Raw genomic sequence first — 24,909 nt, 5'->3', positions numbered from 1 at the left:
ACAGACACAGACACACACACACATACACACAGACACAGACACACACACACAGACACACAGACACAGACACAGACACAGACACACACACACACACACACACGGGTAGGTTTGCACTCTCCCACAGAAGGCCAGCTTTCAGGGAAATACCAGTCCCACCAGGAAAAGGGTGAATAAAGTAGAGCAGGGGTGAGGGCTGTCTTGGCAGAGGGCACCTCTCTGCCAACCCAGTGGTACAGATAACACACACACAGACACACACAGACACACAGACACACACACACACCGACACACACACACACCGACACACAGACACACACACACACCGACACACAGACACACACACACAGACACACACACAGACATACACACACAGACACAGACACACAGACACAGACACACACACACACACACACACACACACACAGACACACACACGGGTAGGTTTGCACTCTCCCAAAGAAGGCCAGCTTTCAGGGAAATACCAGTCCCACCAGGAAAGGGGTGAATAAAGTAGAGCAGGGGTGAGAGCTGTCTTGGCAGAGGGCACCTCTCTGCCAACCCAGTGATACAGATAACACAACACACCTGAAGAGCAACAGTGGGCAGCTGACCCCGCTCAGTGCCACACGTGGGCAGTAGGGTTACCTCCACCACCAGGAACCCCCCTGACTTGCATTCTCCCCGAGAACCACTACAACTGCCTTGAACCATGTCTCTTCACTACTGTTTAGAAAACTCCATCATGGTCTTTCATCCTTCCCACAAGTGTTTCTCAAGCACCTGCCATATACCGGTTTCTGCCTCATGGAAAGCTCTGGGTTTCTCTCTCTCCTGCTCCTTTGTCCTCCAATGGGAACACGATGCCTCAGAAATAACAACCTTGCCCGCTCTCAGAGGCAGCCCCTACTTTGCCCTCTTTGCCTCCTGGCTTTGTTATTGCCTCGCCTGTTCTGCTGCTACCTGCGTTCAGGCACTCTTGGTCATGTGGCCTCTGCCCATGCTTTAGTCACTCACCACCATCCCCAGTCCTCAGGCTGGAGAGTGGCTGGAGAGTAACATTCATGATAAAATGAGGACCGGTGAGCCAGCAGGTATGGCTGATGCAGAGGACACCTGGATGGGTCATGGCCAGTGGTCTAGAATCTCCAACTCGCCCCTAGTGTGCCACTGGAGTGCCTGTTTGAGGCAGCAGCAGCAGCTTGGGTGTCCCCCATCCTTCCCTTCTCTCTCTGCCTGTCCAGGTCCCGTCTGTGCCCAGGGCCTAGCTCTCCAGCCACCACCTTGCCAGGGACAATCCTGGTGCTGGGATGTGAGTGCCCCCCTGCTCCTGCCTCAGGAGTGGCCCCCATGGTGCCAACCCAGGTGGTCGCTGTGCCCATGTGAGCAGAGCCCTAGCACCTCCACTCCCCAGCATCTCATTCCTGTGCAGACTGTAAGCTGGGCAAGCAGAGTGGTGGTGGGGGTCTTATGGGACACCGTCATAGAGCCTGAATTAAGGTGGCTGGAGAGGAAGGAAAGATCACGAGGCAGAGGATAGGGATTTATGCTCCAAGTACCTTCCTGGGCACGTACAGCCCTGGGAGAGCTCTCAGACACATACTTGGTGGGTCTCTCCATGCCTCAGAGCACTGGGGGTCTCAGGAACCACAGAGACCCCGAGGCCACCCCCACACTGAGACTCAGGTGCTGCTGCTGGGATGAGGAGGCAGTGAGCTGGGGGAGAGGGGCACCCTGCCTTGCTTTCTGGGCTCTTGCCTGGAGTCTGGGAGGCAGTCTCAGCATCTGAGGGGTCCGTTGCAGAGCTGGGCTCTGGGCAGCTCAGCCATTCACATCTCAAACCTTCCCAGCACCCCAATCCCAGGGAGCAAGTTTGGAAATCAATAATGCGAACTTAGTGCTTAATTGCACATTTAGGGCCTTTGGAGTCCTCCAAAAGCTTTGCAAAAATACAAGATTTACAAGGACGGTGAGGTGTTATCCCGGTAAAGAGCTGACATTTAAATTGTTCTCATTTTATATCTTTGTAATGAAATGCTTTGTTTCATCTGCAGCCATTTCTAGGTATTTACTAACATTCAGAGAGCTGTCTGTTCTGTACAAAATGTAAGCCTCTCTACGGTTTGTACATCAGGCTGCCTGGGTAATACGTGAGCATAAGACCCGGAGCCTGGCTGCAGTCCTGCTGGGAGTCCTTACCCTGGAACAGGGACAAACAAAGTATCCAGCCACCCTGCCCCTGCTTCTCCCTCCAAGAGGACATTTCTTTCGTTTTGTTTTTTTTTAAATCACCAAAGGATCGCATTTTAATGAGTTTTCTTTGCAATTTGTATATAATAGATTTTCAATAACAACCTATAATTAGTTCATTTTCTACTGTTCAATTGCTCTGCACTAAGGCCATTGACAGCTTCCAGCTGGGATCTTTAAAAATGGAAAGTGCTTGAAATCTCAGCTCCTGACAATGTTAGCAAGTGCTGGGCTCTACGATGCAGCTGTTAGCAGCAAATCACTGGAGATGGGAAACAAGTGGTCTCGATTTGAAACTTCCAAGACCCTCTGCTTGCCAAGTGTATTTATTTCTTCATATGCTTCATCCCTCTCACTGAGCAAAGATGTACCAAGGGCTTTCTGGACATCAGACCCCACGCTAGGCGTGAGCCCATGGTGAGCAAAACAGCCTCCAGCCTCATGGAGCTTGCGGACTATTATGGGCCAGATGACAATGACAGAGCGCAGAGTGACAGGGGCTGGGAACACACAGAAATCTTTATCATCACCATCATCACCTCCATCACTGACCTACTTGGCTAATGACTACTTGCCGCTGCTGCTGCTAAGTCGCTTCAGTCGTGTCCGACTCCGTGCAACCCCATAGACGGCAGCCCGCCAGGCTCCCCCATCCCTGGGATTCTCCAGGCAAGAACACTGGAGTGGGTTGCCATTTCCTTCTAGCATTTACCATACACAGGGTATCATTCTAAACACCTTACACGAATTATCTCACTTAGTGTCAAGTAACCCTACGTGGGATTTGATACTTTTGAACTGTGGTGCTGGAGAAGACTCTTGAGAGTCCCTTGGACTGCAAGGAGATCAAACCAGTCAATCCTAAAGGAAACCAGTCCTGAATATTCATTGGAAGGACTGAGGCTGAAGCTCCAATATTTTGGCCACCTGATGTGAAGACCCGACTCATTGGAAAAGACTCTGATGCTGGGACAGATTGAGGGCAGGAGGAGAAGGGGGCAACAGAGGATGAGATGGTCAGATAGCATCACTCAGTGGACATGAATTTGAGAAACTCTAGGAGATAGTGGAGGACAGAGGAGCCTGGCATGCTACAGTGCCCGGGGTTGCAAAGAGCTGGACATGGCTTAGTGACTGGACAACAACCTTATATGGTGGTTATTATACCCAATTTACATGTAAGGAAATTGAAGCTCAGCTTAACCTCTGGTAAAGACCTGTCCAAGGTAAAATGGGCAGCAGAGAATGAGATGGTTAGGTATCGTCCCCAACTCAGTGGACATGAATCTGAGCAAACTCTGGGAGACAGTGGAGGACAGAGAACCCTGGCGTGCTGCAGTCCATGCGGTCGCAGAGAGTCACAGCTTACTGACTGAACAACAACAATCGTGTTTATATTACTTGAGTCGTAAGAGCTCATTACTAACTAAAGTGCTATTAATAAGCAAAAAAGCACCCAGATGGCTGGCCCGTTGACTTTGGCTTCAGGGGCACATAGCAAACTCACACAGAAGCCTTCTTGGAGGCCCTCTCCCTGCTGGAGGCAAGGAGAAAGTCCTTGGGGAGTACTGAGACTGACAGCACTTTCCGACACCAGATTCCAGTGGCAGCTCCAGTTTAGCTCTTTTATGCCCTTGAGCAAACGAGGGACCATCAGGGAATCAGTGTTTTTGCCACTTGATTTGCAAGTCCTGCATGAGGCAACCAGTTCCTCCCTTTGGGATTAGGGGAGTCATCCCACCAATGGTCGTAGCCTCTGCCAACACTGAAACAGGTAACTGCACACAGGTAACTCTTGCTCTCCAAACTCAAAAGCCAAATAGATTCAGATAAAATTTTTGATGGACTCTATGCCATCTGTAAGGAGATCAAACCAGTCCATCCTAAAGGAAACCAGTCCTGAATATTCATTAGAAGGATTGATGCTGAAGCTGAAACTCCAATATTTTGGCTACCTGAAGAAAGCTGAGTGCTGAAGAACTGATGCTTTTGAACTGTGGTGTTGGAGAAGACTCCTGAGAGTGCCTTGGACTGCAAGGAAATCCAACCAGTCCATTCTAAAGGAGATCAGCCCTGGGTGTTCTTTGGAAGGAATGATGCTAAAGCTGAAACTCCCGTACTTTGGCCACTTCATGCGAAGAGTTGACTCATTGGAAAAGACTCTGATGCTGGGAGGGATTGGGGGCAGGAGGAGAAGGGGATGACAGAGGATGAGATGGCTGGATGGCATCACTGACTCGATGGACTTGAGTTTGAGTGAACTCCAGGAGTTGGTGATAGACAGAGAGGCCTGGCGTGCTGCGATTCATGGGGTGGCAAAGATTCAGACACAACTGAGCAACTGAACTGAACTGAACTGATGTGAAGAACTGACTCACTGGAAAAGACCCTGATGCTGGGAAAGATTGAAGGCAGGAGGAGATGGGGACAACAGAGGATGAGATGGTTGGATGTCATCGCTGACTTGATGGACATGAATTTGATCAAGCTCCAGGAGTTGGTGATGGACAGGGAAGTCTGGCATGCTGTAGTCCATAGGATGGCAAAGAGTCGGACACGACTGAGTGACTGAGCTAACTGAACTGATGCCATATGAAATTTTGCTATTCAATATCCCAAACGGAGGAAAGGAATGGAGGAGTATAAAGTGGGATTTTACTGGCTGAAATTCCTGTCTGAACTCACCATACATGGATAAGGGGCTGGATAGATTTGGGGGAGGGATAGTTGCTGTTGTTTTACTCTCATGGGGTGGTGGTAAGGGCTACGATAACGGGTCTGGCAAGGCATCTGCCCTGTGCAGGCATTATTTGTTCCAGAGGATAACCACGGGCCAGATGAACCCACAGTGCCCTTTCATAATGCAGCAACAATGGCAGAAAAAGCAGCTGCAAGTTTGCCCAGGGACTACCTCCTCTGGTTGACAGAGTTGCCCTGGATACAGAAGTACCACAATAATCAGATTAAATCACTGTTTTCCTTTCTGCTGGCCTGGCACTAAGGGAGGGTATCTGACTCCCACACGTTGGTCCCCCGACTCAGGTCCTCCTCCTGGACACTGTGCATCCGTGACCCTCGGATGGTAAGGTGGGAAGACCTTGATCCTGCATGGTGAGCCTGTCCTTTCCATGCAGCACATTGCTCTCATAGGATTAATTAAAAGGACAAGTATCTTTCTAGAAAAGCAGAAGGAACTTGTAATGAATTTAAAGTGAGAGGAAAAATCCTCATTTAAACAACATGTTTTTTTCCCACAATCCCAACCCAAGCATTCAGAAAAGTGCAAAAACATGCATTATTGAAAAGATTTTTAAGCAAGCAACTTCTTAATTCATTGAGATGAACAGACAGGAGGGCACGCATCTCGCTCACCAGTAACCCTGGAGCCTGGGTCTCTGCCTCACATCAGGGGTGGGAGGTTCTGTGGCTTGTTGGGGGTCGGCGGGGTGGGGGCAGAAGGAGGAGTGAGGAGGAAGGCTTGGGGGACATGCTGAGAAGACACTGGACCATTAGCTCCAAGATGAGTCTATGATTTGGAAAACCAAAAGCAACCTGAAGAGAACATTTAGGTGACAAATAGAGGCAGAGAGGGAGGCCAGCCTCACTGTTCACTGCCATTACTGTACAGAGATGAATGATTGGCAGTTTTTGTGACTTCCACGGCTAAGGGACCTGTCTTCTGCCCTCCTCAGGTGGGTGGGGGTCACCTGTTCTGCAGAGCCAGGAAGAAGGTGCAGCCCCACCACGAACCACTCAACTGAGCACGGCAGCCACCAGCCCTGAGATTGCTGGCACTGCCCTCAGCCAGCTGCAGACAGTGGCAAACACCAGCGCAGCCTGGGCTATGTCAGCTGCATGAGAAAATATGACTTAGGAGACTGCACACTGCTCCAACCCCCCCCAAAAAAAACCTTTATAAATATTAATACAACTTATTTCACCAGGGAAAAGCCCCTCAAATCCCATCCTTTAATAAAGTGGCGGAATCTGTGCCAGTCACCCTACATACCCTGCCCTGCCTGGAACCCAAGGATCCTGGCAAAACAGAGACTAGAAAATGCAACTTTAAAGTCTCAACCTTTGCCAGCCAGTCAGCTTCAGTTTTGAAAATCAAATCCAAAATGTTGTTGCTGAAATGTCTGAGATATTACTTTTTGTGTTTTAGTGAGATGTCTTTAATGCCCACTGATTTCTGGGTAATCAGTTGTACCTGTGTGTCTCATTTCAATTTCCTATTTAATATCCACTGGACCATAAATCCATTCGCAGAGCAAGGGGAGTTTAGAGTTCCTGTGACTTTGAAAGACCACTGATCCCAAGTGACGCTGAGTCTCTGAGTGCTCCGAGTGACTGTGTGTTGGGCCTTGAGAGCAGGGTTAACTCATTTTGTGGCTTCCTTAATGGCTGTGAGTTTACGTTTTATCGCATGTCTATTGTTTGGGTTGGGCTGTGATGAATGGTTTGGCTGCCCAGTTCAAAACAAGTCCAAGGCGACAGCAGAATCTAATTTGTTTTAAAAATGATGATTATAAGGCTTTTCAAATAATAATCTAGGAACAAGGGAAACAGACAGCACATTGCTCTACATGGGACATACGACCAGAAGTGAAGTGAGGGCGTCCCTCCTTTTCTGCGGGCAGCTCCCGCTCTTAACAGCCTTCACTAGGGAGGCCAGGGCGGCCTCTCTCTCACCAGGGGCAACAGGGATGCTGCCATTTCCTTGAAAGGAGAGTCAATAGCCCCTGCTTGGTCCCAGACCAGTTCCCAGGAAGGAAGTGGGCTCATAGATCAGAGGCTTCTGTGACAACTGGTACCAGGACAGTACCCAAGGAGTGTTATTTTTTGCCTAGTGATGCCATTGTGGGACACTCGTGTGTGGCTCTGGTGTATCCCCAAATCCTTGAAGTCCAGCCTTGGGCCCCAGCTTTGAAAATGCAGTGATCTTTTTCTTTACAGCTCCTTTTATAGATGGGGGGAGGGGGGTGCTGAGTGCACAAAGCATGCTGGGAATGTCTCAGAACTGACCCTGGAAAGCGTGCTGCTGTTTCTCTGATGAGGAGGGAAGCTCCACCTGCTCACTGTCGTTGGCCTGACATCTACTCCTTTCTTGTTCTTGGGATTAGTATCATCAAGGGGGGTCTGTTTGAAGAAGGCGGATGGAGAGGAGATTCCGGGAGGTGGTGAGGACAGGTGGGGAGGGAGGGTCTTGTCCAGTGTGTGGAGGTCAGTGCCTCACAATGGGCTCTCCAGAGGGAAGAAGAGCCCCCTGCCCCTCGTGCAGCATTGGTGTTGTGTATGGAGACTTCTGTGTTGTAAACAGTCCTGCTAGGGCTGATTTAAATCTTCCATCTATGTAACCATTTGCCTTTGCAAAAGTCCTGAAAATATAACAATCATTGCACGAGCTAGGTCTCCAGAGTTGCCGATACTGCCACACATTCTAAAATTTAGAGATTCATTTCATGGAATAAGCTCCTCAATCCACAAAGCAAACACCTCCCAGGCAGATTGAATCTACCAGCCATTCACACCTTATTATGAACCACCACTTGTAGAGTTTAAACTGTGGGCACGAAGGAGGAGGCTGCGGAGCAACACAGTCATCATGTATCAAGCAGAGCCTGGGAACTGGGGGTTGGACTTTGGTTCTTGGTAACTGGGATGCCGTGGACTGGAAAGGTGCAGCCTGCAACAAGCTCATGGACACTTCCCACAGGGAAGAATCACGCTCGTTTCCCTCCTTTCAGGTGGGTCATATGAGTATCTCTTCAACCTGCCACAGGAGCCCTTCTTGTCAACAAGTCATGAGGATGCCCCCTCAGGCCTGGTGAATGAAGTAACCACAGCCCACAGAGATGCTGATATGAAGCAGGAACACCTTCCTGGAAAACATACCTCCAGGTAGAGAATGGGACCCAGGATGCCTGGACCTGTGGCTCAGAGTACTCAGGGACCCTGGGGGTCTCACCCCTGCTTCCTCAATTGCAGGGCCCACAGGAGCTGCGAGCTTGCAGGTCATGTTCAAAGATGCTTCATACAGGGTACACACGTTACCTGCTTTAAACAGAGCCTGCTCCACATGCTGTCTGACAAAAAGGAGCTTCACTTCTTTGGGGCCAAGAATGTCCCCTCTTGTCTCGAGTCAGGGTCCCACACTGCCTTCCATCTCCTAGTGAACTTGTCTGGACTTGGCTGGAGCTTCTTGCATCTCACATCTCTTGGAAGCCCTGTCCCAGCTCTAGCTATGGTTGACATGAGGTCATCTCTTGGAAGAGCACCTCAGGGAGAAGACCTGGGTCCCTCAGACACTGTACCTGCTCACCATATGCATCAGTGACCCCGCAGAGGGTCCATTCTGAGCACCGCCTCCATTTTCAGGCAGAGCAGCCCCATTTCTCTTCTTTCCCAGGGACTCCACCACCTCTCATCAACCTGGACCCTCATTCTTCATTATCCTGCATTGTGATTCCTCCTTTGTCTACCTGGCCAAGCCTCCAGCGCCCTCCTGCAGGATCTGCCCCCAGGCAGGGCTCTCTGATGGGGCTGGGCCACCTCCTTGGGAGGATCCTAACGTCTGCTCTGTCCAAGTGCAGTCACAGGATCCCCTAACCATGTGAGGCAGGGCCTTCTTAATCATGCTTAAACACAGTCCTGGGTTCCTCAAATGCTATCAACAGTGAGAATAACCTTCATCCCAAAGGAACAGAGCAAGTATCCCACCCCCCACTTCTGCCCTCCGCTTACTCTTTCCTTAAATCTCAGGCTTGTTGCAAAACAAATTCAACTACTTTCACCTATAAAAGAAACCAACCTTGGAAAACAACCAAAGACAGACTCCAGACCCTGACACCACTTTGGTGAGGAAATATCTTTTTGCTGACTGTGAGCCCCGACGGGGGCCTGACTTACGGAAGGCTGTGTAGAACTCATGAAGGGTCAGGAGGCCGTCTTTGTTGTAGTCATCAAATCGGAGGAGGGCAGCCGGTGAGCAAGGCAGGAAGTCCTCCTCCAGGTCCTGCTCCTTCAGCATGTGCTGTGGGTGAGAAAGGGAGAAAGCTAGGTCAGGAGTGAGTTCAGAGCTGTGGGCACTGTCAGGCCAAGTGGGCTGCAGTCACTGTTTGGGCAGATGTGTCTGTGTGTGTGCCTGTGGACACCAGCGACAGCTCCGTAGGCCATGGGGAGCATCCAAATCTCTTTGGTGTTGTCTTGTCTGACCTTCTCCTTTTATAGATGAGAAAACTGAGGCTCAGAAAGGAAAGGGACTTTCTCAAGGTCACACGGAGATTGGGCCTGAGTCAGTAGCTTTCAGGTCTGTCTTTTCCCTGCCAGGGCAAACAGACCCCAGATGATCTGAAGTGAGAAGGATCCATGTGGTCAGCTGGTCTACCTCTTTGTGTTATAGATGGGGAAACAGGGAAGAGACAGGGGCCTGATCAAATAAGCCCAATTAACAGTGGCCATACTCAGTGGGTCCCAACTGTGTAGAGCTGGAAGGTCACTGCTCCATCAGTGTGCCCCTCCCCCCCCCCTCCAACCCCCACCAATCTCAGGTCAGCACATCCTAGCCACAGTACTACTCCTGGGGAGAGGAAGCTGCTGTTCTATTGGCCTAGGCCTGAGCCCCTGCTCTGCCTGCCTTGTCCTGCCAGGAACACAAACCACTACCCTTGGGATTCTATTGAGGGGATCATGGGTGGGCCCTTGTGAACTCCTCTCTGGATGTGGTCTGGGCTGCAGGGTGGGGGCCTCCCTAGTAGGACCATTTGTGTGTGGGTCTGAAACTAGAGTCTTGCAAAGAAAATGCTCAGAAGGAAATCTCAGAAGAAAGAAAATGATTTTATTTTGGGGGGAAGAGGGGAACAGAGGCATTTTCTCTTTATTTAACAGTCTCAGCTGGGCCTGGTATATTAAAGGCAATTTAATGTGATAATGTTAAAAAAATGACCCTTCACCCAGCAAATAAGAGTGTTCGATAAAAGGGAGATCAACCATAACGCCCAAAATCAATCTTCCAAAGATGGAAATTTCCCTTTGTCTATTTCTGCACTGGAAATTGATTAACATTTCATAGGATCTACAAGTTTTCCCCAATGCCTCTGATTCAGTGTCAAGGAAAGGCCCACTTTAGCTGGGCCCTGCTTGGCAGATTTATGAAATGGACTTTAAACACATTAAATTTTAAAGAGGAAATCATAGTCCAATTACCACGCTTGTTAATGGCTGCAGGTGCCTCAGGGCATGTCTCTGCCAGGTTAGAGCCATGCACCCAGGAATGTTCTGTTTACCTGGCAGCTAAGCTACCTGGATCCACGTGGGCCTGGGGTACCGAGATCCCACAGTTGCCTCTGTCTGGGGCAAGACAGAGATGCCTGCCCTCTGGGCTCCCCACACAGCCTGCACTGTGGGGAATCGAACTGCTAGGTGGCTCTTCTCTCAGGTAACCGTGACCAGCAGGACCTGGGCTCTCCCCAGAGCAGCGTGGGTCATTGGTGGGCCTCTGGTCCTGGCCCATGGGGTCTTAACCATAGCTGGGGGCTGAGGGTTGATGAAGTAGTGACATGAAGGCTGGTGCGTGTCTGGGAGGCTTCCTGGAGTGTGGGCCATGGAGGGACTTGCCTGTGATGCCAGGTATGAGTGAGCAGAGCAGGGTTTGCAAGTGCCTTAGGAGCTGTGGTTCCCCACCCACTCCCTGGAAGCCAGCTCTGAACTGGCTGGACTTGAGAAGGGGGCCCTGCATGGGGAAGTGTCTGGATAACTGCTCTACTCAGAGTTTTTGGGCACTTGCTGTCCCCATAGATCAGGTGGAGCTGGTGCTGGGAGCTGTCCTCCCAGGGAGCCCCGTGTAGTGTGAGGAGAGCTGGTCCATGCACACCTGGCACCCTGGCTGCGTCTGAGTTCACCACATCCTAGGCAATGAGTGCTCCGCAGGCAAACCATTCGATTTCTTGGAGCCTCTGCTTCTTCATCTAAAAATACCTGGTAAGTGGGGATAACAGCAGCACCTACCACACAGCAAAAGGTGGCTGAAAGGTTTAAGGAGGAAATAACAACAATAGAGGTGATGGTGACAAAGGAATGCTAACGGCTGTCACCTTCTGAGAATGTACCACCTGCTGGGCACTCGGCTGAGAACTGCACACCTCTTTGCTCATCTAACCCTCCTGATGACCCTGTGACAGTCACAGACAAGAAAAGGGGCACAGGGCCAGGCAGTTGTCTGCCTAGACCCCCTAGGTCCCCGTAAATGCTGGAGTTGGACCTGAATTCAGGCAGTTTGACTGTGAAGTCTGTGTTCGTAGCTCTCTATTGAAGAGTGAGGGACATGCCTGTGCAGGGCACATTGCAGTAAAGGGCCTCGCTTAGTGCCAAGCCCCTGGTGGGTGCTCTAAATGCCATGGCCCTCCCTAGCCCGGCCTTCCTGGTGACCTGGTCACAGTTTTGATGAGGTCACTGCTGTGCCCTGTGAAAGATCTTTTTAAAGTAGTATCAAAGGTGGGGAACCATCCTGTATCTGTTCTCAGGGGGCAGGGCACTCTGTGGTCTCAGGGGCAGAGCTGCCCCAGGGCGGCTGACCTAGCCTCCCTCCATGTCTTTGAACCTGGTGTGGCTGTGGGACCCCAGGCTCTCAGACGCAAACCAGCAGAGCAGGAGCAGGAATGCAGACCCCTGGGCCCATCCAGCCTGCCTTTCCGCCACCAGCACCCAACAGGCCTGTCCTGCAGCTGGTGTGCCTGATGCCCTGGGTTACTCCTTCCTTGTTTCTTTTTGCTGCAGATGCTTATGGCCCTTGTACCAGCTGGTAGCTGGGCAAAGGGCCACATGTGCTGTGTTTGGGAGGGAGGCAAACCACGGACTCCATCCGAGTGTTTTCTCAAAGGGGAGAGCAGTGCTCAGGGGGTGGCCACCGGGCTGCCTGCAAGCCATAGGCTGGAGTGTGGGCTGCTGCTACCCAGGTACCACTACTGGTGAGGTCCGAGGGGGAGAGGACGTGGGGACAGCGTGTTACAGCTCCCAAAGCTCTTGGTGGAAACCAAATCTGCTTTCTTTGAACCTTCCTGCTAAGGACAGTAAAGGACTCAGGAAGAAAAGACTTGTTTCCTAATGAAAGCCTCAGAGCTCAGCCTGTGTACAGTGTATGTTTTGCCAGCTAGCTCGGAGCTTGTTGGTAAATACTGGCTGAAGGTGGCTGGTGGGAAAGAGACACTGACATCATTTTGTCAGATATTTCCAAGTGTTCAACACAAGCTCTCTGACTCCTGGGAGATGCTTTCTGTTGCAGGAGCAAGGCCCCCTCAGCGTCCCATTTCAGAGGGAGTGACAAACGACTCTTCCCACATGGGTCTGCTGGTTCTCTTTCTACACACCCTGAATGGAAAATTGGATCCCCCCGTAATGTGATTTCACCCCGTGCTGTACCCACCTGGGCCAGCTCAGAGCTGCCAAGGTGGCCGTCTCCATCTGCATCGAAGTCCTTGAACAGAGATTCTACCAGGAGGCGCTTCTGGGAGGCGGGCTCTTGTCTGCTGTCCCCTTCGTGGAGTGGCTGCAGGCGGCTCTGCAGTGCCAGCAGGACCTTCTTCAGGCGGGCGTAGTCGGCCATGGTGCATGGGTCACCTGGAAGAGAAGATCGGGTTACTCCAGTCAGACTCCTCCCCGGGTCTGGTGAAGACCTCCCTCCACCCACCACCCATTGGCAGGTAGTAGGCACCTGCTAGACGCAGTGCAGGGTGTGGCCCGAGGACATGAGACCTATCCAAGCAGCGCGGCTGGCCACCAGTCCATGCCACAGTCACTGAGCACCGGATACAAGCGGCACATGATGCCAATGCTGGGAGGAGCCCGTTCGTCCACCCTGCACATGTTGATCGAGCACCTTCTACAGCCAGACACAGGGTGATGGTCAGACAGAATGGGAGTCTTCATTTGCGAGATTTCGCAGTGCAGCCCCACAGCAGCTTTAGGAAAGCTGGCCCCAATTCCACTTTGCAACGGCTCATCTTTGCCTTAATCCTACCTTAAAGGCTCCTTTGGAATCCGTGGCCTCATAGATCAGGGAGTTGCAGTTAACAGGACTAATAAGCCTTGCTTAAGATAATTAGAAACACTCCCAGGGCTGGATTACTTCAAGACGAACATGTGTACACAAGCCCACGACCAAGAAACAAAAGGCAGCTTTTACAAAAGTCAGCCCGAAGCACACAGCCCATTGCCCTCAGGTCTTTCATCACGGCTGTGCTTGGTCCACAGCATCAGAACCAGGCAGTATTTTGGCAAATGAGGCCTGTGATACACTGTGACATGATATATAGTTTAACTGTGCTGGTAACGGGCCATGGAGATGCTCCCCACCCACAGTGCTGTGAGCAGAGCAGGGGAGCACTCCCCGCTGCCCCACTTCCCCTCCTCCTGGGATGAGGATGAAGGATGTGCCCCACCTCCTGGCTTTGCCAAATCCTGGGGCATGGGTGTGTGGTCCTCCTCATCCATTTCAGGTTCAAGCCAGAGTGCTGTAGCAAGGGAGTGTCTGAGGTCTAGGTCTTTTCGCCTTAATTTCAAGGCCAGCTTAGGGCAGGCTGTATCAGCTCAGGGCTGGAGGCAATATAAGCAGTGCTGGAGAGCCCTGGCTCTGTGGTCTGCTCGGTTTGAGTCCTGGTTCTGTGGCTGCCTGAGTGTGTATCTTGCACAGGGTGCATCAGTGATTTCATCTGTGAAGTGGGGGAGAGTAGAGCCTCCCACATAGGGCTGTTAGGAGGGTTAAATAAGATATGCACATAATAAAAGGCACAACACTGGCCTAGCACTGAGTTGGGCTCATAAAATGATAGCGACTCTCCCCTTTGTCATTACTGGAACCACAGTAGCTGCAGAGCAATAAACAGGGAGCTGCTTGGTGGGGACAGGGCTGCTGGGAAGTCTGTCTGTCTCTCTCCCTTCCTTACTGGACAAGCCTGGATGGTCCGACCACTTTCTCTTGTGCTTGTTTGTGTTTCTAGATTTTCTTTCTTCCAATTTGGGGTCAATTGATTTTGGTCAGAAACAGATGTCTGTTACCATTTCACCCTGCATGTTTATTTAGAAAAAAATCAATCGCTGTGTTCAATATAATCAAATCTATTTGCTCTCTAGGAGTTTCTGTGCTCTGACAAGAATAGCTCTCCCACTCCTCTTTGGCCTGGTAGCATATCCATTCCTGGGAGCTCATAGGGCCTCCAGTTGGTAAACCTGATTCTCAAGTCTGCACAGTGAAAATCACGGCTGTGTCCCACAGCCACTCTTCTGCCCAGGGTCTGTCCTCAGCTTCCTGAGCTGGACAAAGGCCAGGATGGGGAAAGAAGAGGAAGAGGTTTGCCCAGGTCTTGCTGCCTAGCTCCCCAGAGGATAAAACCAGTCCTGGCAAATGGCAGAAGCTGGATGCAGTGTATGAGGGCAGAGAGACGCTTCGGTGGAGGTGGCAGTGGAAATGTGGGGGGAATCTGCAGGGGCCTGGAACGGAAGGCCTGTCAGGCTTCCCAGGGGACAGGCACTTGTGCCCTGACACTGGGAAGCTGGTGTTCACAGCAGATGGCTGTCGGATTGATAGAAGGCTCAGTTCAGAAATGCTACCATACCATTAGGCTCCCCCTGCCTCCCCCAAAGCAAAGAATACATCTGAAGATTGGAGCAGGCTGGGCCAGGTCAGATGGGCAGAGCTGTCTCATCCTCCCAATCTTGGTGCGGCACAGATCTCTGAGCTGCCTGCTGCCCCAGGCCAGGGGTCCTCACGCAGCCTGACAGTACCTCCCACTCTGGTGGCCAGGAAAACCAGCTACGCAGGTCCTGTCGGGTGGGCTGCAGTGCCTCCCCTGGCTCGCCTCTCCTATCACACCCCTACAGTTCACTGTGAGTTCATAGAGGCTTCTCCACCCTGGCAATGCCCAGCCCATGCCTGCTGGTCACGTGCCTAGATATAAACTCGGCAGAAGAGGTAGGTGCCTCAGTGTCCAGGGCCAGCTCCCCGAATCCCTGGTCTGGCCTCTTGCTAGGCTCATGCCACCCATGCCTTTTCCATCTTTTTACCAGCATTTACTCACAAACTCTGTGCTCTATGTTGGGTGGTCCTTTGAGTATACAATGGAGCTTTCTGTCTTGGGCATCGAGGGTGCCCATGGAAGGAGAGCTAACGAGGCCAAAGTAAAAGAAGTTTCGCTATGGATCAGCCCCACAGGATGAGGGATCTGTGGGCACAGGAGGCCGGGGGAAGGGATTTCTGGGTCACAGGGGTCGCAGGTATAGGAGTCAGCAGCACAGTGTGTCCAGAGCCCCAGGAGGCGGGTATGGCTGGGCCGGGGTAGCAGGGAGCAGGGCTTGGATGAGGCTAGAGGGAAGTGTGGAGCTGGGGCAGGGTGCCAGGCCCAGCAGATCGCACTTTGCCAAATGTCCTCTGTCCTTTCCTTTACTGAGGCCCTCACTGTGCCTGGCTGCTGCTGGGCATGGAGGTCGTAAGACAAACCCCCTGCTCCTAGAAGGTGATCTGAAATCCTTCTTTATCCCAGGAGCAGCTGTGCTTTACATGAGTCTCAACCTGGAATAAATAAATCATTGCCTCAAAGTTCCCGGCTCCTCTAATATCTGTGTAGCTCTATGGGGGCGTGAGCCTCAGAGGAAGGGCACGTGATGGTGGCGTTTCTGCGCCCGTGGAGATGGCCACTTCAGCTTCCACAATTCAGCCTCTTTCAAGACTTCTGAGGCTTCATCTCCAGCAAGGACTGCCCTCTCAAAAGCTGTCCCTTTTGGTCCTAGGATGCATAGCTTCTGAGAGAGGCATGTAAAAGTGCTAGTTTACCAAGTCCCAGCCTTACTTTTTCCTTCACAACCTCCTGATCACGCGGTGGGGTCAGATGCAACGGCTCCCCGAGGCGGGGTGTGGGCACCTGTGAGTCCTTGCAGAGCTGGCCTTCAGCTAAAGGGTCTCGCTCTGCTGCCAGTTTGAAACCTCCGTCTTAGTATAAAAGGAACACATGCATCAAAACAGCAAGAAACACTTGGAAAGTGCAGATAAATATAAAGAAAGACAGTAAATTACCCACGATCCCTTTTCCAGAGGCTGGCCAGGCCGGGGGTGAAGCCTAGCCCTTGGCACAGGCGACCCTGAGCCAGGAGCCAAGCTAGCAGAGCCCTGGCTGGCCTCATGTGATGCACAGGTCCTGAGGCCTGGCCCATAGCCTCTGTTTTCAGATCTCCCTCTCCCCTTAATCAGTACAGGCAAGAGCTTCAATACCCAAAGGTTGGGTGTTTCTCATTATTATGCAGGTCATTTCCGGCCACCCACCTGGCAAGCCGACTGGGGACTTGAGGAGGTTGGGGTGTGGAGGGAGAAACAATCTCAGCAGCACCAGCCACACGACTGTGCTGCATGGGGGCCGCGTTTACTGCTCCCCTCCGTGTTCTTTACCCACATCTCTGCCCGGCCTCCTCGTCATTGCATCTTGGCCACAGCTGAAATAGCGCCTGATCTAAACTAGCCCTTTGGCTTCATAATTCTCTGTGCTCTGCATGTTTGGGGATGGGCCTGGTCCCCAGGAGGGACCCTGCCCCTTTGGAGGGAAAGTCCCTGGAGGGGAGTACAGCAGAGGCGTGGGGACCACAACACTCTTCCCCAGTGCCCACGTGGAGGCTGACCACGATGACGGAGAGTGGGCTGACTCACAGGAACCTGGATGGGGTGTTGTCAGCGCTGTCCACATCCCGCTGTGGGACCAGCCTGGATAGTCGCGCACATGGCGGGACAGTGTTAAGCGCCTGTGAACGCGGCTGAGTCCTGCGGCTCCAGGGCAGATCCTCTCATCGAGAAGCCAGGGTGACTGGGCCACCCTGTAACAACCTTTCCTGGGGTTCTCAGGCGGAGACAGGCTTCACCGTAGGCTGTGGCACCCGACACCAACTCCACTGATGACAGTCACTGCAAGGCTGGACGGAGCACCGGACAAGGAGTCAGGAGAGCAAAGGAGAGCAAAGGCTCTGCCTTCGAGTGGCTGTGAGACCCCAGGAAGGGCAGCCACTCCTGCCTCTCTTGCCCCCATTTCCTACCTTAGAATGGGGACAATGAACACCTTACAGGGTCCTGACGTAAAAGGAAACATAATAGACGTTGCAGGGTCTGCGTGATTGCCAGGCCCAAGGGCCTCTCTGCATGAAATGCCCTACAGGAGCCACAGGGTCAGGTGCATTTGTCTCTTCCCCTTCACTGATGCCCAGCACCTAGCACAGGTGGCCACTAAATCGGTGGAGACTTCCTCCCGCCTACCCATCCCCATGAACGTTTCTTGTCTGGGGCCTCTCAGGGAGGGAGGCTCATGTCCTCCAGCCTGGCAGTGATGAGAGTCCCCAGCAGGCCCCCTGAAGGACCCAGCCATCCTCTGCTGGCCGTGGTGTCCCCCAGGCAGCAGCACTGGCCCCGCTTGGCCAGGCCCTGGCACTGGCCTCGGGCTTCCTGCTGGCACATGTGTGTGGGGGCTCCTCCTGCTCACAGACCGGGCCTGTTTTGGCAGATAAAATATTGATCAGCTTGCTGAGGAGCCCAGAGTGTGATCCTATTTTCATGTCAGAACTTGGTAATGAACTACATTTATCAAGCCCGTTCTCCACGAGAAAGGTCAGCCGTGGATCTGGCTAAGTTGTTATGACACCTCATTAATCTAGTTCCCTCAATAATTGTCCCTCTTTGAAGATTCTAATGTTCTCCCATTCCAGCCACACTGCCTCCACTCTGAGGGAGATTATTACAGCAGGAGCACAGGCACGTCCGCATTTAATTTTTTGAGCAAAGATAGGACGCAGGTAGCAGCCTCTGGAATTGAACGTCTGTCAAAGGCATGCTTTCTCTTGCAGAACAAAGGGAAGCCAGGGAGACACTGAATAGTCCATCAGCCACGTGCGCCCCTGCCAGGTCGGCCTCAAAGGGACAGTCTTCGCTGTGGCAGGCAAAGCTTCTGGGCACAGATGTGGGAGGGGCTGGTGGCTCCAGAGTCGGGGAAAGAGGTGTGGCACAGCATGGGCAAGGAGGGCGAGCCAGCCAGGTAGCAGGGAGCTCAGATTCTAACAGAGAGGGAGACAGGCCATGTGGTCAAGGCCCTGGACAGGCCCAGGGCCTGGATACTGGGGGGACATGGAGGCAGGAGGGAGGGTGGGCTGGAGATTCCTGGCATTAGGAATAGAGGTGGTAGGGAAACTGGAGAGAGACCATCTCTGCTTGCCTCCATTGCCAAGCCATCCTCATCTAAAGACGTCCCTGTGCACTGACCCATTCTTGTCTGTCGTGGTCCTTTCCCCAGCCTTCACTCTGTTATTCATACACTATTGGCATCAGGCTGCCCCGTTACATGGGAGCCCCTTGAAGCTGGGGCCCTGCCTTGTTGTAGGTGTGATGCCAGCACCTGGCCCATGCACCTGCATGCAGAAGGTGCTCATTAAATGTCTGCTGACTGGACGAAAGTGTAATCTTGGTGGATAGTGACTACAGCCCTGTCCTGAGGAAGGGGACAATCTCAGCCACCCCGAGGCATAGGGACTGAGGTCTAGAACTCTGGAGCTCTGGGGGGCCATGCCATCTATCCTATCAGCTCCTGGCTGCAGGGGGCATGACACATGAGTGTGTAAGGCAGCCCCAGTGTGTGGTTTGTGTCATACTCACTGCCAGGGTCACGGACCCTTCCTCACTAGTGGGGGCACCCCAAACCTGCAGCAGTAGCTCCAAAGAGTCTAGCACAACCAGCCTGGGAGTCATGAAGGAGGTGGGGGGCCACAGAGAGGCTGTCACCTTGCTGGGCACGGGGTCACAGGGGAGTGTCCCCTCCGAGCCCCTCTAGGGAACACACAGCTCTTCAGGACCTGCCCCTGGACGGCAGGAGGATGAGAGGGTCTGTCCTCTGGTTCTGCCATTGCTGGTCAGGACAGCCCTGGACGGCCCTGGGAAAAGGCCAGGCAAGGGGCTTCTGCTTGGAACAGTGTCCAGGTGGGGAGGCCTGAGGGCAAATTCAGTTGTGGCACAGCTTCAGGAAAGGTTCGGTGTCACATGAGGGTTCTGATCAGTAACTGAACACAAAGCTGACCCTGGGGACCCTCCGAGCTCCAGGAGAACTTTACATGTGGGTGGAACTGTGGGGAGTTGGGGCTAGGGGGATCCTGAGGCCCCTATGAAAACAGCCCCCCCATGGCCTCCAGGGTGCTAGCCCTTCCCTTACTGAGGCAGCCTTGTATTTCGAGAGTCCCTGGCAAACCCCTAAATTTATGGGAGAGGGGACTTCAGGACAGAGGTTACTAGATATCATGAAGAACTCTTCTGCCATTAGCAGGAGTCATCTCACTTGGGGATGGGTGTGAGCTAAAGAGCAGGGGGATGGGAAGGAAGAACATGCCTGGTGGGGGCTGGTGGGTCACGCTCTGAGATGCCACCACCTGGGGGAGGGCAGCTCCCTTCCTGAGCTGCACACAGGTCCCTTCAGAAGCCACACAACAGCCTCCCATGCCCTTGAGCCACAACCTCTGGACTCCAGTCCTTCCTGACCAGGCCAGGTGGCCCCTGGGCTCAGATCCAGATCCCTCTCCTGGGAGGACCCTCACGGGTGTGCCCACAGTCTCTTGGCTGCTGCTGGGTTTGCTCACGGGCAGGCTCTGCCCCAACCCCCACCCAAGCATCTGCCTCCCTGGTTCCCACACTGTCCCCAGCTGGCCTGAGAAGTAATGTCACTGCTGAAGACAAAGCTGCCGTCTTCACCACCAAAGCAAAAACTCAGCTTAATCGTCTGGCACCAACATCACAGCTCAACATGCTTTTGTTACATGGGCCTCAGTTGCAATGTGGCATTCTGAGGTCTATTTTGAAACTGCTAAACTGTGCAAAGAGCAAGAAGCATTTTCCTCCTCCATCTAATTTATGAGCCACCATAACTTTACTGGAGTTTAGCTTAAGAGGAACAGATGTTTAATTTGATGTAAATCCATGAACATTAACAATCTTTCTGCTGCCATTTCTGGGAAAATTCAATTAACAATAAATACCAAAACCAATGGGTTTATCTTTAGAATATGTTTTTGTTAATACGTGATATAGTTTTACTGATGGTGTTGACCAAGCCACAAAATTCTGACAATTTCTAGAGATTGCTAAGCACACATGATATGGTCCCCTCACAACCCCCAAACAGGTGTATTCAAAGTCATGCCACCTGGTGATCCTCTGCTGGCTGTCCCTTGGGACCTATGACTTCTGAGCAGATGGGTCACTGCTGCCATACTCAGGTCCTCTGGGGAAGTGTTTACACCGTGGCCTGAGCTGCAGTTCCTGACTACCCCCACTACCTGCCAGAAAGCAGCCTGCAAATTTGCTTCCCTTTCCTGGAAGGCCCTTTCTTCAAATCTGGCTTTACTGCCAAGGTCCAGCTCTAAGGAGGTGCTCTGTCCATTTTGTTGGTCATAGCAAACACCATCTTCCAAAAATAAAAGAGATGACTCTACAAATGGACATCACCAGATGGTCAATATAAAAATCAAATTGGTTATATTCTTTGCAGCCGAAGATGGAGAAGCTCTATATAGTCAGCAAAAACAAGAACTGGAGCTGACTGTGGCTCAGACCATTAGCTCCTTATTGCAAAATTCAGGCTTAAAGTGAAGAAAGTGAGGAAAACAACTAGACAATTCAGGTACGACCTAAATCAAATCCCTTATGATTATATGGTACAGGTAACAAATTGATTAAAGGGATTAGATGTGGTAGACAGAGTGCCCAAAGAACTATGGATGGAGGTTTGTACCATTGTACAGCAGGCAGTGACCAAAACCATCCCCACAAAAAAGAAATGCAAGAAGGCAAAGTGTTTCTCTGAGAAGGTCTTACAAATAGCTGAGGAAAGAAAGAGAAGCAAAAGGCAAAGGAGAAAGGTAAAGATATACCAAACTGAATGCAGAGTTTCAGAGAATAGCAAGGAGAGGTAAGCAAGTCTTCTTAAGTGAACAATGCAAAGAAATAGAGGAAAACAACAGAATGGGAAAGACTAGAGATCCCTTTATGAAAATCAGAGATACCAAGAGAACGTTTCATGCAAAGATGGGCACAATAAAGGACAGAAATGGCAAGGACCTAACAGAAACAGAAGATATTAAGAAGAGTTGGCAAGAATACACAGACCTATACAAAAAAGATCTTAATGACCATGATGGTGTGGTCACTCACCTAGAGCCAGACATCCTGGAGTGTGAAGTCAAGTGGGTATTAGGAAGCATTACTACGAACAAAGCTAGTGGAGGTGATGGAATTCCAGCTTAACTGTTTCAAATCCTAAAAGATGATGCTGTGAAAGTGCTGCACTCAAAATGCCAGCAAATTTGGAAAACTCAGCAACGGCCACAGGACTGGAAAAGGTCAGTTTTCATTCCAATCCTAAAGAAGGGCAATGTTAAAGAATGCTCAAACTACCATACAATTGTGGTCATTTCACATACTAGCAAAGTAATCCTCAAAATCCTTCAAGCTAGGTTTCAAAAGTACATGAAGTCAGAACTTCCAAATGTATAAACTGGATTTAGAAAAGGCAAAGGTACCAGAAATCAAATGGCCAAGATCCATTTGATCATAGGAAAAGCAAAGGAATTCCAGAAAAACATCTACTTCTGCTTCATTGACTATACTAAAGCCATTGACTGTATGGATCAAAACAAACGTGTGGAAAATTCTTAAAGAGATGAAAGACCAGACCACCTTACCTGCCTCCTGAGAAGCCTGTATGCAGGTCAAGAAGCAACATTTAGAACCAGACATAGGGCAAGAGACTGGTTCAAAATTGGGAAAAGAGTATGTCAAGGCTGTATATTGTCACTCTGCTTATTTCACTTATATACAGAGTACCTCATGCCAAATGCCAGGCTGGATGAATCACAAGCTGGAATCAAGACTGCCAGGAGAAATATCAACAGTCTCAGATATGCAGATGATACCTCTCTGATGGCAAAAAGTGAAGAGGAACTAAAGAGCCTCCTGATGAAGGTGAAAGAGGAGAGTGAAAAAGCTGGTTTAAAACTCAACATCCAAAAAATGAAGATCATGGCATCCAGTCTCATCACTTCATGGCAAATAAGATGGGGAAAAAGTGGAAATAATGGCTGGTTTTATTTTCTTTGGCTCTAAAATCACTGTGGATGGTAACTGCAGCCATGAAATTAAAAGACACTTGCTCCTTGGAAGAAAAGCTATGACCAACCTAGACAGTATATTAAAAAGCAGAGACACCAATATGCTACAGTCTATATAGTCAAGGCTATGGTTTTTTCAGTAGTGAGAGTTGGACCATAAAGAAGGCTGAGCACTGAAGAATTGATGCTTTTAAACTGTGGTGCTAGAAAAGACTCGAGAGTCCCTTGGACAGTAAGGAGATCAACCAATCAATCCTAAAGGAAATCAACCCAGAATATTCATTGGAAGGACTGATGCTGAAGCTGAAGCTCCTACTTTGGCCACTTGATGCAAAGAGTGGACTCATTGGAAAAGACCTTGATGTTGGGAAATATTGAGGGCAGGAGGAGAAGGGGGCAACAGAGGATGATATGATTGGATGGCATCATTGACAAGCTACACATGCTCATCTTGTCTTTGTCTCTGCCTGTCTCCTCCATAAATTATGTCCCAAAGCACTGGCATCTCTTGCATGAGTGTCTTCAGTGTCTTAGAGAACCGGCCATGGGGTCCCACACTGGATGCTGTCATGGGCTATGAGGGGCTTGGCAAGTTCCTGCCTGTCTTTGATGCATGGTGCTCAGCCTGTCTCCCCTCTTCACTCTCTAATCCTAACTCCCAAACCAACAGCAGGCCCACCACACTCATTAGCAGCCCCTCATTGTTCCAGACTCCAAAGAGGGCCTAGCATCAGGCTGGGTCACTGTCCTTGCTCAGCATTCTCTGTTCTCTTCCATGGACAATGCTACTCATCATCCCGGCTTCTGAGTTGAAGACACAGGACCCACTTTAGGCCCACAAACAGGATTTGCACGTCTAGGGCTCCACATGGCCTCTGCCCTGCCTGGCCCAACACACATGCCACGCAGACCACACACCTCATTCCCCAGCTGCCCGCACCAGAGCTGATCAAGGCTGCTCAGACGCTGGGTGGAAGTAACCTGAATTTGTGGACAAAACCTCATCTCAAGTTTTTCCCCAGCATCAGGTAATTTAAATTAACAAAACCACCCAGAGCTTTGCTAGATAAATGGTACATTTGCTCATGAATGCCTGGTTCAATTGATGTTGCTATACAATCTGCTGTTTGACATTTACAATCCTCTCTTCTATTCCTATTAGAGAAAGCAAAATTGGTTGGATTCCTAGGAGAGGGATCCACATACACTTTTTATGGTTGACTGGCACATCTATCAGGTGGCCCCTGAGTGAAAGAGTAATGTTTGAAAACTTGAATAAATGCTAAAGCCCTCCTGGAATTAAGAACTCTAGCTTTTACTCTTGCGTTTGTGGGAAACCCACATGACTAGGTTCCGTACCAAGTTACTCACGCTTTCTAGGAGGAGGACACGGGCCCCTTCCAGACTCTGCTCCCCTGATGCCCTGCCCAGAAGCTCTGTCCCCTCCCTGCTCCCCTCCTGCCCTTACCTGCACCATAAGGAGAAGCGGTGGTGCTAGACCAGGGGATGGCAGATGGGGACACTGGAGGGGACGAGAGGAGAAAAAGTGAGCACCACCCCGTCTGCTGTGATTCCCCCAGAATTGCTGGGAGGCTTCATCCTCCAGACGCCTAAGCAAACAGAAATGTCCTGCTACTGAGGCTGCAAAAATTTAGTTCCTCGGGGTCAGATGTCCAAAAAATGTCACTGCTTTGAGCCGCTCTGATCTTCGAGTGGCCACTGAGCTGAGGGGAACCTCGCCCAGAGGCGCAGCAGGGTCTGAGGCCGCTGTGGACTGAGTGAATGGTGGGGACAATGTCTCCTGGCCCTAGAGCCAGGCTTACATCCAGGGAAAGGGATCACTTTGCTCTGTGAGGACTCATAGCCCTGGAGAAGCACTCTGTAAATGACCTCAAGAAGGGCAGTGCCGTTCCCAGCGGGCGTTCTGCAATTCCACGGGGTGTTTTTGGTTCTCACAGTGACTGGCGGGGGCCCTGGTGGCACTTAATGGCTGGACCAGGGACCTCAGGGACCCTTCTCTTTGTAGCGCTGTCCAGTCCAACAAACATTTCAAATTGCACCCTGGACAGTCACTTTTGGTTAGCTGTTTGGAGGATGAAGCCTCCCAGCAATCCTCAGGAACAAAATCGATGGGATCACAGCCAGTGGGGGTGGTGGCCACTCTCTAACTGGAGTGAAAGACCCACTTATCACTCTTGGGTTACTAGGACCTACCGAGGTGTTACACACAAAATACTTCCCCTTCCGGCCTTGAAAAGGATTTTCCAAGGATGCACTTATGCTTGTATATTGTAAATTTGGTTTACATCTTTAAAAAATTTTTTTAAATATATATTTGAAAAATTTTGACTGTGTCTTGTGGCTTTCAGGATCTTAGTTCCCTGACCAGAGATCGAACCTGTGCCCTTGGCAGTGAAAGCATGAAGTCCTAACCACTGGACCACCAGGAATTCCCTTGTTTACAACTTTATCAAGAATTGTCCACTATTTTGGAGA

At 51.0% G+C, this 24,909-nt stretch overlaps 1 protein-coding gene across 1 annotated transcript in view; it reads right to left on the bottom strand.

Moving 5' to 3' along the window:
- FSTL4 (follistatin like 4) overlaps window positions 1-24,909 on the bottom strand; it is a 427,123-nt gene that overhangs the window by 126,105 nt on the left and 276,109 nt on the right. The window contains exons 5-6 of the mRNA XM_040240112.1: window positions 12,668-12,861; window positions 9,157-9,280 (exon numbers count right to left, since the gene is read on the bottom strand). Coding sequence (XP_040096046.1) covers window positions 9,157-9,280; window positions 12,668-12,861 — 318 coding nt within the window. The remainder of the gene's footprint in view (window positions 1-9,156; window positions 9,281-12,667; window positions 12,862-24,909) is intronic.

The sequence above is a fragment of the Oryx dammah genome, unplaced genomic scaffold (genome assembly GCF_014754425.2).
Source record: "Oryx dammah isolate SB20612 unplaced genomic scaffold, SCBI_Odam_1.1 HiC_scaffold_5, whole genome shotgun sequence".
NCBI classification, from domain to species: Eukaryota; Metazoa; Chordata; class Mammalia; order Artiodactyla; family Bovidae; genus Oryx; species Oryx dammah.
Note: the sequence above shows the minus strand (reverse complement) of the source record. Positions and strands in the feature narration are given on the sequence as shown.